At 47.8% G+C, this 19,767-nt stretch overlaps 1 protein-coding gene across 1 annotated transcript in view; it reads right to left on the bottom strand.

The window, feature by feature from the left end:
- RBM10 (RNA binding motif protein 10) overlaps positions 1-19,767 on the bottom strand; it is a 329,240-nt gene that overhangs the window by 160,315 nt on the left and 149,158 nt on the right. Inside the window, exons 10-11 of the mRNA XM_069209523.1 lie at positions 7,263-7,323; positions 3,762-3,917 (exon numbers count right to left, since the gene is read on the bottom strand). Of these exons, the coding sequence (XP_069065624.1) occupies positions 3,762-3,917; positions 7,263-7,323 (217 nt within the window). The remainder of the gene's footprint in view (positions 1-3,761; positions 3,918-7,262; positions 7,324-19,767) is intronic.

The following is a 19,767-nucleotide window of genomic DNA, read 5'->3' as shown; positions in this document are numbered from 1 at the left end:
TGTAAGTGTCGTACTTACCTGGTAAAACTAACAAAAACTTACCTCCCCCAGGAACTGTGAAAATTGCACTAAGTGTCCACTTTTAAAGTAGCTATTTGTCAATAACTTGAAAAGTATACATGCAATTGAGATGATTCAAAGTTCCTAATGTACTTACCTGCAATACCTTTCAAACAAGATATTACATGTTAAATTTGAACCTGTGGTTCTTAAAATAAACTAAGAAAAGATATTTTTCTATACAAAAACCTATTGGCTGGATTTGTCTCTGAGTGTGTGTACCTCATTTATTGTCTATGTGTATGTACAACAAATGCTTAACACTACTCCTTGGATAAGCCTACTGCTCGACCACACTACCACAAAATAGAGCATTAGTATTATCTCTTTTTACCACTATTCTACCTCTAAGGGGAACCCTTGGACTCTGTGCATGCTATTCCTTACTTTGAAATAGCACATACAGAGCCAACTTCCTACACTTACCTGGTAAAACTAACAAAAACTTACCTCCCCCAGGAACTGTGAAAATTGCACTAAGTGTCCACTTTTAAAACAGCTATTTGTGAATAACTTGAAAAGTATACATGCAATTGAAATGATTCAAAGTTCCTAATGTACTTACCTGCAATACCTTTCAAACAAGATATTACATGTTAAATTTGAACCTGTGGTTCTTAAAATAAACTAAGAAAATATATTTTTCTATAACAAAACCTATTGGCTGGATTTGTCTCTGAGTGTGTGTACCTCATTTATTGTCTATGTGTATGTACAACAAATGCTTAACACTACTCCTTGGATAAGCCTACTGCTCGACCACACTACCACAAAATAGAGCATTAGTATTATCTATTTTTACCACTATTTTACCTCTAAGGGGAACCCTTGGACTCTGTGCATGCTATTCCTTACTTTGAAATAGCACATACAGAGCCAACTTCCTACACCCGCTTCTTCAAAAGGCAGACCTGGGGGCTTTAGAGGAGCACCGGGGAGCCACTGCTAAGCACCAAAGCCACACCCTCAGTGGCAGTGACAGCCAGGTGCTGGGTGCAAACAGCGTTGGGCTCCCAATGCTTTCTTATGAGGGGACCCGAGGGTCACTTAGAAGCTTCAGGCTGGGTCCACTGAGTTGGTTCCAGAAAACCACAGGCTGGACAAGTAGGAGGGCTGCCTGCTGAACATTGCTGCACCAGAGGTTGGGTTCCCCAAAGCCAGAGGGCTAAGGGTGCAGTGTACCTTTTGGGGATGGGTATCTTCGTCCGGAGCTTTCACAGTCAGGGGGGTCCTCTGCATTCACACAGCAGGCATCATCGGGAGGGGGGGGGGAGGGGGAAATCGCCTGGGGATCCTCTCTAGTCAGTTGGGCCACCTGGACACAGGCAGTGGGCATGGGGTGCAGAGTGGTCAGGACTCGTGGATCTGGGGTAAGCTCTGGAGCCCTTAGATGCAGTTTCTTCTTTGACAGGGCCACTGTCCACGGGGTTCTTGGTCCTCGATGATGCAGCAAGTCATCTGGAGGCTTGGCAGATGTCGCTGGACCCGCAGGATGAGAGTCACTTTCTTTTGCAGGTTCTCTGAAGCATGAGAGAGGCCGGTATGGCTGGGGCCAAAACAGTTTTAGTCTTCCTCCTTCTCTGCTGTGGTTTCAGCTTAGCAGTCCTCCTTTCTTGTGAGATCGCCAAGAATCTCATGAACTGGGTTCAAGGGAGCCCTTAAATCCTGGATTTAGGGGTGTTACAGGGGTTAGAGGGCAGCTCTACTGGCTACTGTCCCAGAGGGTGGCTAAACCATTTGTGTGTCCACTCCCTTTGGGAGGGGGACACAAACCTAACCCAATTGGTCCCTGTCCTCCAAACTAAAATACAGAATTCTGCAGGGAGGGGGGTCAACTCACCTTTGGACATCTTAGGGTTGGGTCTTGGCTAGGGTGGTCAATCCTCCCTGTTTTCCATAATTTTACTGCCAGACTTGCCACCATAAAGTGGGGCTTTGTTCGAGGGGCAGGCAACTCCACTAGCCGGAGTGCCCTGGGGCACTGTAACAAGAGGCTTGAGCCTTTGAGGCTCTCCCCCAGGTGTTACAGTTCCAGTAGGAGGGAAAAGTGAAACACCTCCACCCAGGACAGGCTTTGTTTCTGGCCACCGAGAGCACAAAGGCTCTCACCCCATGTGGTCAGAAACGTGTCTTAAAGTGGCAGGCTGGCACAGACTGGTCAGTCCTGCACTAGCAGTTTGGCTAACATGCAGGGGGCATCTCTAAGATGCCTTCTGGGTGCATTTTTCAATAAATCCCATCAGTGTGGGTTTATTGTGCTGAGAAGTTTGATACCAAACGTCCCAGTATTCAGTGAAGACATTATGAAGCTGTGGAGCTCGTAATGACAAACTCCCAGACCATATACTCAATATGGCTACATTGCACTTACAATGTCTAAGGATGGGCTTAGACACTGTAGGGGCATATTGCTCATGCAGCTATGTCCTCACCTGTGGTACAGTGCACCCTGCGGTAGGGCTGTAAGGCCTGCTAGACGGGTGACTTACTTATGCCACAGGTAGTGGTTTGTGGGCATGTGTCGACTTTGCCTTTTTCTCCCCACCAGCACACACAAAGGCAGTGTGCATGTGCTTGGTGAGAAGTCCCCCAGGGCAGCATAATACATGCTGCAGTCCTTGGGGACCTTCCCTGGCCACAAGGCCCTTGGTACCATGGGTACTTTTTACACAGGACTTAACTGTGTGCCAGATGTGTGCCAATGATGGAAACAACAGTACAGATTTTGGGAAAGAACACTGGTGCTAGGGCCTGGTTAGGTGGATTCCAGCACACATTCAAAGTAAAGTTGGCATCAATATCAGGCAAAAAGTGTGTCTGTGTGTGTGTGTGTGTGTGTGTGGGGGGGGGGGGGGGGGGGGGGGAGGGGTTGGGGGGGGCGGCGGGAGTGAATTCTCTTTATACGAGAGTTATCATTTTATCCTGAGTCATTGTTTTTTTTCTTTTTGATCTCAAGGGCTCTTTGTTCTGCATAGTCAACCAGGTATTTCCAGTACGTAGTTAAAATGTTCTTCCATCCTTTACTCTTCCCTTCTCCCGATAGCCTTCCTGAGTTGAGTCTCCCATTGAAGGTTTGCTTCCATCAGTGTTGCAGTGCTTCTCACAATGGTGTTTGTTCGCTCTGTGCTCTCCACGGGTAGAAGGTTGTTTTGGCATCAGGGTTGCTTTAACAGACTCAAAGTCCGAGGTCTTCAGTAAAGTACCTGTCTTGCTCTGTGACTCCATTTGTTTTTTTGATGTCAGAGTCCTCTTCCTGAGAACCATTTGCTTCTTTCTTCATCGCCAAGTCGCTGCATAGTCCCAGTTCTGGGGGAAGTCTTGCTTGGTTTGCACCTGGGACATGGCGAAATGCAGCCACCTTTGTTTTTCTGCCCTCACCGCAACTGCCCTCGGAAGAGATTATTCACAGGCTTTGCACCACTTCCATTTGTGGTCTATGGGTAATCAGACGCTGCACCTACTGCTGGTATTTCTGTGCCAGTTTGTTTTGAAGATAGGGTCCTAAACTACATCCATATTTGAAGGAAGCAAAACACACTTCTACCAGTACCACAAGGCTGTGTGTGTTTGAGTTACTGTATGCAAGCAGCTTGCCCTTCTGCTTGGATTGTATTTGTTCTGTGGAGAAACCATGGTTACAACACTCAAGGACTCTTTGGTTACAAACCACAGAATTAATAAAGGAATAGCCCTATACTCACTATCATTGGCATTCTCTGCACTGGTCTCTGTGGCTTGGCCCCACTCCTGACCAGCCGCCACAGCAGGAGAGTTTGGGTAAAGATTCGGCACAGGCAAGAGGCCAGCCCGTTCGTACAGTTCATGCCTGAGGCCAGGAGGGAGCTTCTGTTCTGCTTCTGTGGACGAAAACATACAAGTTGAGACAGAAGTAATATTCCCCAAATAAACACTTACAAAAAAGCAGAACAGTACATGCAGCTGTTACCAATACTGCTCTTAAATATTACTTGTTATATTCAATATTTATTTGTACACACTAACAAGGGACATACGAGAAACTCAGAAAAATGCACCATTTTTAACTTATGTACTTTGGGGTGAGTTGGGCACTCTAGCTTTATCTTCATGAAACTTCCCAACCCAAGCTGGATATATCACTATAAGAAATGTTACTACCCACATCAAGTTCTTGAAATCATATTCATGGACAACCACAAATGAACAATATTCATAGGTCTTGGGCAGTCCTGGTCATGACCAAAGAAAGCAGAGGATTATGTTAACTGGAGACATTGGGGTCTTGTACCTCTAAGAGAGGACCTCAGTACCTATTTGGATTCACAGTTGCATAGGGAGGGTGACTGAAAGCTCTTGAGTTGCCCCCCCCCCCCCTCCCCTCCCCTAAACGTTTGCAAGAGTGACTTTGGGAGACAAGGAGTTAAGATAAGAGATGTCCCATTAGGACGCAGGCTCCCTGCCTTTAATAAAGGACAAAGACTGAGTCTGGGGAAACAAAAACAGATGTGGCTTGCTACAGGCAAATGGGACAGACCTAGCCATCAAATAAAATGTTGCCACTAGGGATCTCTGATGATTGTGGTTGAACTGGGTACTCTCTTCAAGTTGGCGAGGATCAGAGCAATGGGATTAAAAGAGTAAACAAGGTCTCGAGCCTGGTAAACACAACAATCCGCAGAGACTTGGTTGCATTGCTAACCAGCTAATATTTCCTGTTCTCTCCTTTAAGAGCAGATCCACTCGTGTGGGAAAAATGCCACCTTGACTCCAGCCGTGGTTAAATTCATGATCTCCTGTGAAAGGACTGCTTTGAGAGTTAACTTAGTCTGTGAGCTGGAGTTGAATCGAAAGCTGAATGTTGCTTCCTACACCATGTGAAAATGTTTAGATATGATGTACTAATTGAATGGGCATAAGTCGAGTATTGAACAAAGCGTGCTATCCTTTTTTTGGGTATTAGAAGTATAGGAAGTATACTCCTAGATGTTTGTGTGGGACAGTCTCTATGGCTCTTTTTTGTAATAATGTTTTTACTACTTCAACAGGTGTAGATGCTGTGGATTTAGGATATCTCCTCGTTGTGGAATATTTGGAGGTTTTTGTTTGAGCTCCAGCCAATATCCCTGAGAGATAATATCCAACACAAATTAGTCTGACACCACCTCTGGCCACAACTGATGGAAGTGTTGCAGCCTTTCCCTGACAGAGGACGTGTGATTGGGGGCGGAATGGCTGGAGGGCCACTGTTTGGCAGAAGAGGCTCCCTTTGTGGGTGTTTCTTTACCTCTAGCTCGTGATTTATAGCCACTGTGGTAATACCTTTTTCTGGATTGCTGGTGGTATTGCCGTTGCTGGTATCTTGGTGGCTCTGGTGTGGCACTCTGAGGCCCCTCTCCCTTGGTAGCGCATAAAGGGCTGTTGCTTTTGCGTTCTGGACTACATGGCTCACATTGAATTGGCTGTTTCTGTATCATTTTTATCTTTCCAGTTGCATGTTAACCTCTGGGCCAAAAAGATGTTCACCATCAAAAGGAATGTTCAAAAAGTGCTGTTGCACTTTCGGTTTGAACCCAGAGATGCAAAGCAATGCATGCCTATGGAGCATTACTGATGAATTAATGCCTTGTGCTGCAGTGTCTGCACTAATGCACATCAGATGGTTGTTTGATATCTGTCGCCCTTCCGCAACTGAATCGTCTCAATTTTTCCTGTTTTGGTCTGGAAGATGTTGTAGTAAGGTCTCCATCTCATCCCACGTGGTCCTGCTACAGCTCGATAACATGCCCACTATAGGAAGCTGGATCTTTATATAGTGGACCACAGAGAGCTGCCAATCCCAACAAAAGCTTCTCCACCTGATGACACCTCATACCACAGAGGAGGGACCAGATTTCTTGGTGGAAACACTCTCCAAAACTGAACATACGGTACAAAATCTACAAAATGAATCCAAAGATATTTTTATAGATCCTATCTAAAGCCCCCCCCCCAAAACACCCGCAGCCTGGTTTTCGATGCAACTTTGATTAAGTGCACTGAGTTCCTGCACTGGGCGTTTCAACACGGTCTATATTGTTCTCGCCCCCCCAAAAAAAAAAAAAAGACTGCAGCTACAGAAAATTATTTAAAACGTCCTCACCAATTACATTGGAACAGGCATTCAAATTCATGAGAAGACTACCATTATTTCCCAAACAGTATTGAATCACAAAATGAGCTTGTCAAATATGAATCTTCAATGCTTAAGAGCACCAAGTCCAGGACTTTCTAGGATTTTTAATTCACACACATTCAGAGATCATTAACATCACGGAAAACATCCACATTCAAGAACAAGGATTAACAGCAATTTGTTTTTATCATGGGAACCTTCACTGATATTTATGAACAACAAATCGGATAGTAGTCTATCTGTAAGGAGTTGAAAACTCCTGCACATCCGCAGGAAGTGTAAGAAACCATAATGGAGAAACAGAATTGGTATTCAAAGCATTTTTACTTTTCAATGTACTCTAGTGAGGAGGTACTGTATCATCTGAATAAAACAAAATGAAGCAATATGAACTGTAAGACAGCTAGAGCCTAAAGGCATACTTGATCTGTTTAGAGAGAAAAATCAGCTCCGCAAGCTTATATTGTCAAATATTGAGGATTACGACTTGAGGCATGATGCATTTTTGCAGACCGCCAATCTGTAGCCCAACTTCTAGAACAAGTAATGGTGGCACTAGCGGAGGCCAAAACACCATAGGAGCCTGGTGCAACCTGAGGGACTAGAGAGTAACTTATAAAAGCAAAGCATTTGGCAGAGAAGACAATGACAGACAATTGAATTAAAGCAGGACTTCTGCATGCCTACATTAACATGGATTGATAAAGCTGTGAACATGTCACTAATGGAATAGTGTGTTCACCTGGTTAACAATGGTGCGCAAATGTGAGACTAAATAATTAATAGAGGGGTAATGTAGATTAGTCATGTGTAGCTAGCCTGTAAAGTGAAAGCAGACAATCTGCATTCAGGATCAAGGGACTTCAGCAGTGCCGTACATACATGCATGCATGCATGCATGGACGAGTCGCAGAGCTGCCACAGCACAGCCTGGCAGCACAAGGTAAAAGTCCACTGACAGAGCATGGGATGTGAATGAGGTGGTGTGCATGGAGCAGGGAATACTGTAAGGGAGAAATGTGGCTCTGTACTATCAATTCAAAATTCTTACCTGCTCTGGGGACACTACACTTGAAGCATTTCTCTCTACGTTTGAAATTCTGGACTCCACACTGCAAAGCAAACAAAAAACAAATGAGGACACTGGATAACAATAATCAAATTCCTTTCTTCCAGTGACCACCCTCACCCCAGGACCATGCCCACTATAGGACAATTTCCTGCCTACAGACTGATATAATCACAAAAAAGGCAACATTTTCTTTTTTAGACTACAGAAGAAAGTCTCTGGAAATCACTCCTTTTCGGACATTTACAAATGATTTTTCCCATTTGCCACTAATCTTAAGAAAAAGGAAGGACCCTACTGCCAAGTTACCCCCGAATTCATGAGTACCAAAAAGGTGAACACAAGCTGTAGGAAGTTGGCTCTGTATGTGCTATTTCAAAGTAAGGAATAGCATGCACAGAGTCCAAGGGTTCCCCTTAGAGGTAAAATAGTGGTAAAAATAGATAATACTAATGCTCTATTTTGTGGTAGTGTGGTCGAGCAGTAGGCTTATCCAAGGAGTAGTGTTAAGCATTTGTTGTACATACACATAGACAATAAATGAGGTACACACACTCAGAGACAAATCCAGCCAATAGGTTTTTATATAGAAAAATATCTTTTCTTAGTTTATTTTAAGAACCACAGGTTCAAATTCTACATGTAATAGCTCATTCGAAAGGTATTGCAGGTAAGTACTTTAGGAACTTCAAATCATCAAAATTGCATGTATACTTTTCAAGTTATTGACAAATAGCTGTTTTAAAAGTGGACACTTAGTGCAATTTTCACAGTTCCTAGGGGAGGTAAGTTTTGATTAGTTTTACCAGGTAAGTAAGACGCTTACAGGGTTCAGTTCTTGGTCCAAGGTAGCCCACCGTTGGGGGTTCAGAGCAACCCCAAAGTCACCACACCAGCAGCTCAGGGCCGGTCAGGTGCAGAGTTCAAAGTGGTGCCCAAAACACATAGGCTAGAATGGAGAGAAGGGGGTGCCCCGGTTCCGGTCTGCTTGCAGGTAAGTACCCGCGTCTTCGGAGGGCAGACCAGGGGGGTTTTGTAGGGCACCGGGGGGGACACAAGTCCACACAGAAATTTCACCCTCAGCGGCGCGGGGGCGGCCGGGTGCAGTGTAGAAACAAGCGTCGGGTTCGCAATGTTAGTCTATGAGAGATCTCGGGATCTCTTCAGCGCTGCAGGCAGGCAAGGGGGGGATTCCTCGGGGAAACCTCCACTTGGGCAAGGGAGAGGGACTCCTGGGGGTCACTTCTCCAGTGAAAGTCCGGTCCTTCAGGTCCTGGGGGCTGCGGGTGCAGGGTCTCTCCCAGGCGTCGGGGCTTTAGGTTCAAAGAGTCGCGGTCAGGGGAAGCCTCGGGATTCCCTCTGCAGGCGGCGCTGTGGGGGCTCAGGGGGGACAGGTTTTGGTACTCACAGTATCAGAGTAGTCCTGGGGTCCCTCCTGAGGTGTCGGGTCTCCACCAGCCGAGTCGGGGTCGCCGGGTGCAGTGTTGCAAGTCTCACGCTTCTTGCGGGGAGCTTGCAGGGTTCTTTAAAGCTGCTGGAAACAAAGTTGCAGCTTTTCTTGGAGCAGGTCCGCTGTCCTCGGGAGTTTCTTGTCTTTTCGAAGCAGGGGCAGTCCTCAGAGGATGTCGAGGTCGCTGGTCCCTTCGGAAGGCGTCGCTGGAGCAGGATCTTTGGAAGGCAGGAGACAGGCCGGTGAGTTTCTGGAGCCAAGGCAGTTGTCGTCTTCTGGTCTTCCGCTGCAGGGGTTTTCAGCTGGGCAGTCCTTCTTCTTGTTGCAGGAATCTAATTTTCTAGGGTTCAGGGTAGCCCTTAAATACTAAATTTAAGGGCGTGTTTAGGTCTGGGGGGGTTAGTAGCCAATGGCTACTAGCCCTGAGGGTGGGTACACCCTCTTTGTGCCTCCTCCCAAGGGGAGGGGGTCACAATCCTAACCCTATTGGGGGAATCCTCCATCTGCAAGATGGAGGATTTCTAAAAGTTAGAGTCACCTCAGCTCAGGACACCTTAGGGGCTGTCCTGACTGGCCAGTGACTCCTCCTTGTTATTCTCATTATTTTCTCCGGCCTTGCCGCCAAAAGTGGGGCCTGGCCGGAGGGGGCGGGCAACTCCACTAGCTGGAGTGTCCTGCTGGGTTGGCACAAAGGAGGTGAGCCTTTGAGGCTCACCGCCAGGTGTGACAATTCCTGCCTGGGAGAGGTGTTAGCATCTCCACCCAGTGCAGGCTTTGTTACTGGCCTCAGAGTGACAAAGGCACTCTCCCCATGGGGCCAGCAACATGTCTCGGTTTGTGGCAGGCTGCTAAAACTAGTCAGCCTACACAGATAGTCGGTTAAGTTTCAGGGGGCACCTCTAAGGTGCCCTCTGTGGTGTATTTTACAATAAAATGTACACTGGCATCAGTGTGCATTTATTGTGCTGAGAAGTTTGATACCAAACTTCCCAGTTTTCAGTGTAGCCATTATGGTGCTGTGGAGTTCGTGTTTGACAGACTCCCAGACCATATACTCTTATGGCTACCCTGCACTTACAATGTCTAAGGTTTTGTTTAGACACTGTAGGGGTACCATGCTCATGCACTGGTACCCTCACCTATGGTATAGTGCACCCTGCCTTAGGGCTGTAAGGCCTGCTAGAGGGGTGTCTTACCTATACTGCATAGGCAGTGAGAGGCTGGCATGGCACCCTGAGGGGAGTGCCATGTCGACTTACTCGTTTTGTCCTCACTAGCACACACAAGCTGGTAAGCAGTGTGTCTGTGCTGAGTGAGAGGTCTCCAGGGTGGCATAAGACATGCTGCAGCCCTTAGAGACCTTCCTTGGCATCAGGGCCCTTGGTACTAGAAGTACCAGTTACAAGGGACTTATCTGGATGCCAGGGTCTGCCAATTGTGGATACAAAAGTACAGGTTAGGGAAAGAACACTGGTGCTGGGGCCTGGTTAGCAGGCCTCAGCACACTTTCAATTGTAAACATAGCATCAGCAAAGGCAAAAAGTCAGGGGGCAACCATGCCAAGGAGGCATTTCCTTACACAACCCCCCCCCAAACGAAAGAGGATGAGACTAACCTTTCCCAAGAGAGTCTTCATTTTCTAAGTGGAAGAACCTGGAAAGGCCATCTGCATTGGCATGGGCAGTCCCAGGTCTGTGTTCCACTATAAAGTCCATTCCCTGTAGGGAGATGGACCACCTCAACAGTTTAGGATTTTCACCTTTCATTTGCATCAGCCATTTGAGAGGTCTGTGGTCAGTTTGAACTAGGAAGTGAGTCCCAAAGAGGTATGGTCTCAGCTTCTTCAGGGACCAGACCACAGCAAAGGCCTCCCTCTCAATGGCACTCCAACGCTGCTCCCTGGGGAGTAACCTCCTGCTAATGAAAGCAACAGGCTGGTCAAGGCCATCATCATTTGTTTGGGACAAAACTGCCCCTATCCCATGTTCAGAGGCATCAGTCTGCACAATGAACTGCTTAGAATAATCTGGAGCTTTGAGAACTGGTGCTGAGCACATTGCCTGTTTCAGGGTGTCAAAGGCCTGTTGGCAGTCCACAGTCCAGTTCACTTTCTTGGGCATTTTCTTGGAGGTGAGCTCAGTGAGGGCTGTCACAATGGATCCATATCCCTTCACAAACCTCCTGTAGTACCCAGTCAAGCCAAGGAATGCCCTGACTTGAGTCTGGGTTTTTGGAGCTACCCAGTCCAGAATAGTCTGGATCTTGGGTTGGAGTGGCTGAACTTGGCCTCCACCTACAAGGTGTCCCAAGTAAACCACAGTTCCCTGCCCTATCTGGCATTTGGATGCCTTGATAGAGAGGCCTGCAGATTGCAGAGCCTTCAAAACCTTCCTCAGGTGGACCAGGTGATCCTGCCAGGTGGAGCTAAAGACAGCAATATCATCAAGATAAGCTGTGCTAAAGGACTCCAAGCCAGCAAGGACTTGATTCACCAACCTTTGGAAGGTGGCAGGGGCATTCTTTAAACCAAAGGGCATAACAGTAAACTGATAATGCCCATCAGGTGTGGAGAATGCTGTCTTTTCTTTTGCTCCAGGTGCCATTTTTATTTGCCAGTACCCTGCTGTCAAGTCAAAGGTACTTAGAAATTTGGCAGCACCTAATTTATCAATGAGCTCATCAGCTCTTGGAATTGGATGGGCATCTGTCTTGGTGACAGAATTGAGCCCTCTGTAGTCCACACAAAACCTCATCTCTTTCTTTCCATCTTTGGTGTGAGGTTTGGGGACTAAGACCACTGGGCTAGCCCAGGGGCTGTCAGAGCGCTCAATGACTCCCAATTCCAGCATCTTGTGGACTTCCACCTTGATGCTTTCTTTAACATGGTCAGATTGTCTAAAGATTTTGTTCTTGACAGGCATGCTGTCTCCTGTGTCCACATCATGGGTACCCAGGTGTGTCTGACCAGGGGTTAAGGAGAAGAGTTCAGGAAACTGTTGTAGGACTCTCCTACAATCAGCTTGCTGTTGGCCAGAGAGGGTGTCTGAGTAGATCACTCCATCTACTGTACCATCTTTTGGGTCTGATGACAGAAGATCAGGGAGAGGTTCACTCTCTGCCTCCTGATCCTCATCTGTTACCATCAACAGATTGACATCAGCCCTGTCGTGGAAGAGCTTAAGGCGGTTTACATGGATCACCCTTTTGGGGCTCCTGCTTGTGCCCAGGTCCACCAAGTAGGTGACCTGACTCTTCCTCTCTAGTACTGGGTAAGGGCCACTCCATTTGTCCTGGAGTGCCCTGGGAGCCACAGGCTCCAGAACCCAGACCTTCTGCCCTGGTTGGAACTCAACCAGTGCAGCCTTTTGGTCATACCAAAACTTCTGGAGCTGTTGGCTGGCCTCAAGGTTTTTGGTTGCCTTTTCCATGTACTCTGCCATTCTAGAGCGAAGGCCAAGTACATAGTCCACTATGTCCTGTTTAGGCTCATGGAGAGGTCTCTCCCAGCCTTCTTTAACAAGGGCAAGTGGTCCCCTTACAGGATGACCAAACAGAAGTTCAAAGGGTGAGAACCCTACTCCCTTCTGTGGTACCTCCCTGTAAGCGAAAAGCAGACATGGCAGGAGGACATCCCATCTCCTTTTGAGTTTTTCTGGGAGCCCCATGATCATGCCTTTTAATGTCTTGTTGAATCTCTCAACTAAGCCATTAGTTTGTGGATGGTAAGGTGTAGTGAATTTATAAGTCACTCCACACTCATTCCACATGTGCTTTAGGTATGCTGACATGAAGTTGGTACCTCTGTCAGACACCACCTCCTTAGGGAAACCCACTCTGGTAAAGATACCAATGAGGGCCTTGGCTACTGCAGGGGCAGTAGTCGACCTAAGGGGAATAGCTTCAGGATACCTGGTAGCATGATCCACTACTACCAGGATATACATATTTCCTGAGGCTGTGGGAGGTTCCAGTGGACTAACTATGTCCACACCCACTCTTTCAAAGGGCACCCCCACCACTGGAAGTGGAATGAGGGGGGCCTTTGGGTGCCCACCTGTCTTACCACTGGCTTGACAGGTGGGGCAGGAGAGGCAAAACTCCTTAACCATGTTGGACATATTGGGCCAGTAGAAGTGGTTGACTAACCTCTCCCACGTCTTGGTTTGTCCCAAATGTCCAGCAAGGGGAATGTCATGGGCCAATGTTAGGATGAACTCTCTGAACAGCTGAGGCACTACCACTCTCCTAGTGGCACCAGGTTTGGGGTCTCTGGCCTCAGTGTACAGGAGCCCATCTTCCCAATAGACCCTATGTGTTCCATTTTTCTTGCCTTTGGACTCTTCAGCAGCTTGCTGCCTAAGGCCTTCAAGAGAGGGACAGGTTTCTTGTCCCTTACACAGCTCTTCCCTTGAGGGTCCCCCTGGGCCTAAGAGCTCAACCTGATAAGGTTCAAGTTCCAAAGGCTCAGTTCCCTCAGAGGGCAGAACTTCTTCCTGAGAAGAGAGGTTCCCTTTCTTTTGCTGTGTTGCAGTTGGTTTCCCAACTGACTTTCCTGTTCTCTTGGTAGGCTGGGCCATTTTTCCAGACTCCAGCTCTACTTTTTCACCCTGTGCCTTGCACTGTGCTCTTGTTTTCACACACACCAGTTCAGGGATACCCAGCATGGCTGCATGGGTTTTTAGCTCTACCTCAGCCCATGCTGAGGACTCCAGGTCATTTCCAAGCAGACAGTCCACTGGGATATTTGAGGAGACCACCACCTGTTTCAGGCCATTGACCCCTCCCCATTCTAAAGTAACCATTGCCATGGGATGTACTTTTCTCTGATTGTCAGCGTTGGTGACTGTGTAAGTTTTTCCAGTCAGGTATTGGCCAGGGGAAACCAGTTTCTCTGTCACCATGGTGACACTGGCACCTGTATCCCTCAGGCCCTCTATTCTAGTCCCATTAATTAAGAGTTGCTGTCTGTATTTTTGCATGTTAGGCGGCCAGACAGCTAGTGTGGCTAAATCCACCCCACCCTCAGAAACTAGAGTAGCTTCAGTGTGAACCCTGATTTGCTCTGGGCACACTGTTGATCCCACTTGGAGACTAGCCATACCAGTGTTACCTGGATGGGAGTTTGGAGTGGAACCTTTCTTGGGACAGGCCTTGTCTCCAGTTTGGTGTCCATGCTGTTTACAGCTATGACACCAGGCCTTTTTGGGATCAAAGTTTTTACCCTTGTACCCATTGTTTTGTGAAGAGGCTCTGGGCCCACCCTCCTGTGCAGGTTTTTGGGGGCCTGTAGAAGACTCTTTACTATTTTTAGTTTTGGTTGTCTCATCACCCTTCTGCTGGGGAGTCTTTGTGACCCCTTTCTTTTGGTCACCCCCTGTTGAAGTCTTGGACACCCTTGTCTTGACCCAATGGTCCGCCTTCTTTCCCAATTCTTGGGGAGAAATTGGTCCTAGGTCTACCAGATGCTGATGCAGTTTATCATTGAAACAATTACTTAACAGGTGTTCTTTCACAAATAAATTGTACAGCCCATCATAATTACTTACACCACTGCCTTGAATCCAACCATCTAGTGTTTTCACTGAGTAGTCAACAAAGTCAACCCAGGTCTGGCTCGAGGATTTTTGAGCCCCCCTGAACCTAATCCTGTACTCCTCAGTGGAGAATCCAAAGCCCTCAATCAGGGTACCCTTCATGAGGTCATAAGATTCTGCATCTTGTCCAGAGAGTGTGAGGAGTCTATCCCTACACTTTCCTGTGAACATTTCCCAAAGGAGAGCACCCCAGTGAGATCTGTTCACTTTTCTGGTTACACAAGCCCTCTCAAAAGCTGTGAACCATTTGGTGATGTCATCACCATCTTCATATTTAGTTACAATCCCTTTGGGGATTTTCAACATGTCAGGAGAATCTCTGACCCTATTTATGTTGCTGCCACCATTGATGGGTCCTAGGCCCATCTCTTGTCTTTCCCTCTCTATGGCTAGGATCTGTCTTTCCAAAGCCAATCTTTTGGCCATCCTGGCTAACTGGATGTCCTCTTCACTGGAGTTATCCTCAGTGATTTCAGAGTTGTTGGTCCCTCCTGTGAGGGAACCAGCATCTCTGACTATTATTTTAGGAGTCAGGGTTTGAGGGACCCTGTTCTCCCTAGATAGGACTGGTAGGGGGGAATTGTCCTCCAAGTCACTATCCTCTTCCTCTGAGTTGCCACCCTCAGAGGGGTTGGCCTTTTCAAACTCTGCCAAAAGCTCCTGGAGCTGTATTTTGGTAGGTTTGGGGCCCATTGTTATTTTCTTTATTTTACAGAGTGACCTTAGCTCCCTCATCTTAAGATGGAGGTAAGGTGTGGTGTCGAGTTCCACCACAGTCACATCTGTGCTAGACATTTTGCTTCTAAAAGTTGGAATACTTTTTAAGAATCTACAACTGGTTCTAGAATCTAATTCAAACTTTTAACAAACTTTTAAACTCTAAAAGACAATGCTAAACAGGGACTTAACACACAAGGCCCTAGCAGGACTTTTAAGAATTTAGAAAACTTTTCAAATTGCAAAAATCAATTTCTAATGACAATTTTGGAATTTGTCGTGTGATCAGGTATTGGCTGAGTAGTCCAGCAAATGCAAAGTCTTGTACCCCACCGCTGATCCACCAATGTAGGAAGTTGGCTCTGTATGTGCTATTTCAAAGTAAGGAATAGCATGCACAGAGTCCAAGGGTTCCCCTTAGAGGTAAAATAGTGGTAAAAATAGATAATACTAATGCTCTATTTTGTGGTAGTGTGGTCGAGCAGTAGGCTTATCCAAGGAGTAGTGTTAAGCATTTGTTGTACATACACATAGACAATAAATGAGGTACACACACTCAGAGACAAATCCAGCCAATAGGTTTTTATATAGAAAAATATCTTTTCTTAGTTTATTTTAAGAACCACAGGTTCAAATTCTACATGTAATAGCTCATTCGAAAGGTATTGCAGGTAAGTACTTTAGGAACTTCAAATCATCAAAATTGCATGTATACTTTTCAAGTTATTGACAAATAGCTGTTTTAAAAGTGGACACTTAGTGCAATTTTCACAGTTCCTGGGGGAGGTAAGTTTTTGTTAGTTTTACCAGGTAAGTAGGACACTTACAGGGTTCAGTTCTTGGTCCAAGGTAGCCCACCGTTGGGGGTTCAGAGCAACCCTAAAGTCACCACACCAGCAGCTCAGGGCCGGTCAGGTGCAGAGTTCCAAGTGGTGCCCAAAACACATAGGCTAGAATGGAGAGAAGGGGGTGCCCCGGTTCCGGTCTGCTTGCAGGTAAGTACCCGCGTCTTCGGAGGGCAGACCAGGGGGGTTTTGTAGGGCACCGGGGGGGACACAAGTCCACACAGAAATTTCACCCTCAGCAGCGCGGGGGCGGCCGGGTGCAGTGTCGAAACAAGCGTCGGGTTTGTAATGGAAGTCAATGGGAGATCTAGGGATCTCTTCAGCGCTGCAGGCAGGCAAGGGGGGGGTTCCTCGGGGAAACCTCCACTTGGGCAAGGGAGAGGGACTCCTGGGGGTCACTCCTCCAATGAAAGTCCGGTCCTTCAGGTCCTGGGGGCTGCGGGTGCAGGGTCTCTCCCAGGTGTCGGGACTTTGGATTCAAAGAGTCGCGGTCAGGGGAAGCCTCGGGATTCCCTCTGCAGGCGGCGCTGTGGGGGCTCAGGGGGGACAGGTTTTTGTACTCACAGTCTTAGAGTAGTCCTGGGGTCCCTCCTGAGGTGTTGGATCGCCACCAGCCGAGTCGGGGTCGCCGGGTGCAGTGTTGCAAGTCTCACGCCTTTTGCGGGGAGCTTGCAGGGTTCTTTAAAGCCGCTGGAAACAAAGTTGCAGCTTTTCTTGGAGCAGGTCCGCTGTCCTCGGGAGTTTCTTGTCTTTTCGAAGCAGGGGCAGTCCTCAGAGGATGTCGAGGTCGCTGGTCCCTTTGGAAGGCGTCGCTGGAGCAGGATCTTTGGAAGGCAGGAGACAGGCCGGTGAGTTTCTGGAGCCAAGGCAGTTGTCGTCTTCTGGTCTTCCTCTGCAGGGGTTTTTCAGCTAGGCAGTCCTTCTTCTTGTAGTTGCAGGAATCTAATTTTCTAGGGTTCAGGGTAGCCCTTAAATACTAAATTTAAGGGCGTGTTTAGGTCTGGGGGGTTAGTAGCCAATGGCTACTAGCCCTGAGGGTGGGTACACCCTCTTTGTGCCTCCTCCCAAGGGGAGGGGGTCACAATCCTAACCCTATTGGGGGAATCCTCCATCTGCAAGATGGAGGATTTCTAAAAGTTAGAGTCACTTCAGCTCAGGACACCTTAGGGGCTGTCCTGACTGGCCAGTGACTCCTCCTTGTTGCTTTCTTTGTTCCCTCCAGCCTTGCCGCCAAAAGTGGGGGCCGTGGCCGGAGGGGGCGGGCAACTCCACTAAGCTGGAGTGCCCTGCTGGGCTGTGACAAAGGGGGGAGCCTTTGAGGCTCACCGCCAGGTGTCACAGTTCCTGCCTGGGGGAGGTGTTAGCATCTCCACCCAGTGCAGGCTTTGTTACTGGCCTCAGAGTGACAAAGGCACTCTCCCCATGGGGCCAGCAACATGTCTCTGGTGTGGCAGGCTGCTGGAACTAGTCAGCCTACACAGACAGTCGGTTAAGTTTCAGGGGGCACCTCTAAGGTGCCCTCTGTGGTGTATTTTACAATAAAATGCACACTGGCATCAGTGTGCATTTATTGTGCTGAGAAGTTTGATACCAAACTTCCCAGTTTTCAGTGTAGCCATTATGGTGCTGTGGAGTTCGTGTTTGACAGACTCCCAGACCATATACTCTTATGGCTACCCTGCACTTACAATGTCTAAGGTTTTGTTTAGACACTGTAGGGGTACCATGCTCATGCACTGGTACCCTCACCTATGGTATAGTGCACCCTGCCTTAGGGCTGTAAGGCCTGCTAGAGGGGTGGCTTACCTATACTGCATAGGCAGTGAGAGGCTGGCATGGCACCCTGAGGGGAGTGCCATGTCGACTTACTCGTTTTGTCTTCACTAGCACACACAAGCTGGCAAGCAGTGTGTCTGTGCTGAGTGAGAGGTCTCCAGGGTGGCATAAGACATGCTGCAGCCCTTAGAGACCTTCCTTGGCATCAGGGCCCTTGGTACTAGAAGTACCAGTTACAAGGGACTTATCTGGATGCCAGGGTCTGCCAATTGTGGATACAAAAGTACAGGTTAGGGAAAGAACACTGGTGCTGGGGCTTGGTTAGCAGGCCTCAGCACACTTTCAATTGTAAACATAGCATCAGCAAAGGCAAAAAGTCAGGGGGCAACCATGCCAAGGAGGCATTTCCTTACACAACCCCCCCCAAACGAAAGAGGATGAGACTAACCTTTCCCAAGAGAGTCTTCATTTTCTAAGTGGAAGAACCTGGAAAGGCCATCTGCATTGGCATGGGCAGTCCCAGGTCTGTGTTCCACTATAAAGTCCATTCCCTGTAGGGAGATGGACCACCTCAACAGTTTAGGATTTTCACCTTTCATTTGCATCAGCCATTTGAGAGGTCTGTGGTCAGTTTGAACTAGGAAGTGAGTCCCAAAGAGGTATGGTCTCAGCTTCTTCAGGGACCAAACCACAGCAAAGGCCTCCCTCTCAATGGCACTCCAACGCTGCTCCCTGGGGAGTAACCTCCTGCTAATGAAAGCAACAGGCTGGTCAAGGCCATCATCATTTGTTTGGGACAAAACTGCCCCTATCCCATGTTCAGAGGCATCAGTCTGCACAATGAACTGCTTAGAATAATCTGGAGCTTTGAGAACTGGTGCTGAGCACATTGCCTGTTTCAGGGTGTCAAAGGCCTGTTGGCATTCCACAGTCCAGTTTACTTTCTTGGGCATTTTCTTGGAGGTGAGTTCAGTGAGGGCTGTCACAATGGATCCATATCCCTTCACAAACCTCCTGTAATACCCAGTCAAGCCAAGGAATGCCCTGACTTGAGTCTGGGTTTTTGGAGCTACCCAGTCCAGAATAGTCTGGATCTTGGGTTGGAGTGGCTGAACTTGGCCTCCACCTACAAGGTGTCCCAAGTAAACCACAGTTCCCTGCCCTATCTGGCATTTGGATGCCTTGATAGAGAGGCCTGCAGATTGCAGAGCCTTCAAAACCTTCCTCAGGTGGACCAGGTGATCCTGCCAGGTGGAGCTAAAGACAGCAATATCATCAAGATAAGCTGTGCTAAAGGACTCCAAGCCAGCAAGGACTTGATTCACCAACCTTTGGAAGGTGGCAGGGGCATTCTTTAAACCAAAGGGCATAACAGTAAACTGATAATGCCCATCAGGTGTGGAGAATGCTGTCTTTTCTTTTGCTCCAGGTGCCATTTTTATTTGCCAGTACCCTGCTGTCAAGTCAAAGGTACTTAGAAATTTGGCAGCACCTAATTTATCAATGAGCTCATCAGCTCTTGGAATTGGATGGGCATCTGTCTTGGTGACAGAATTGAGCCCTCTGTAGTCCACGCAAAACCTCATCTCTTTCTTTCCATCTTTGGTGTGAGGTTTGGGGACTAAGACCACTGGGCTAGCCCAGGGGCTGTCAGAGCGCTCAATTACTCCCAATTCCAGCATCTTGTGGACTTCCACCTTGATGCTTTCCTTAACATGGTCAGACTGTCTGAAGATTTTGTTCTTGACAGGCATGCTGTCTCCTGTGTCCACATCATGGGTACACAGGTGGGTCTGACCAGGGGTTAGGGAGAAAAGCTCAGGAAACTGTTGTAGGACTCTCCTACAATCAGCCTGCTGTTGGCCAGAGAGGGTGTCTGAGTAGATCACTCCATCCACTGTGCCATCTTTTGGGTCTGATGACAGAAGATCAGGGAGAGGTTCACTCTCTGCCTCCTGATCCTCATCTGTTACCATTAACAGATTCACATCAGCCCTGTCATGGAAGAGCTTAAGGCGGTTCACATGGATCACCCTCTTGGGGCTCCTGCTTGTGCCCAGGTCCACCAGGTAGGTGACCTGACTCTTCCTCTCTAGTACTGGGTA

This window comes from Pleurodeles waltl, chromosome 10, assembly GCF_031143425.1.
Source record: "Pleurodeles waltl isolate 20211129_DDA chromosome 10, aPleWal1.hap1.20221129, whole genome shotgun sequence".
Classification (NCBI taxonomy): domain Eukaryota; kingdom Metazoa; phylum Chordata; class Amphibia; order Caudata; family Salamandridae; genus Pleurodeles; species Pleurodeles waltl.
Note: the sequence above shows the minus strand (reverse complement) of the source record. Positions and strands in the feature narration are given on the sequence as shown.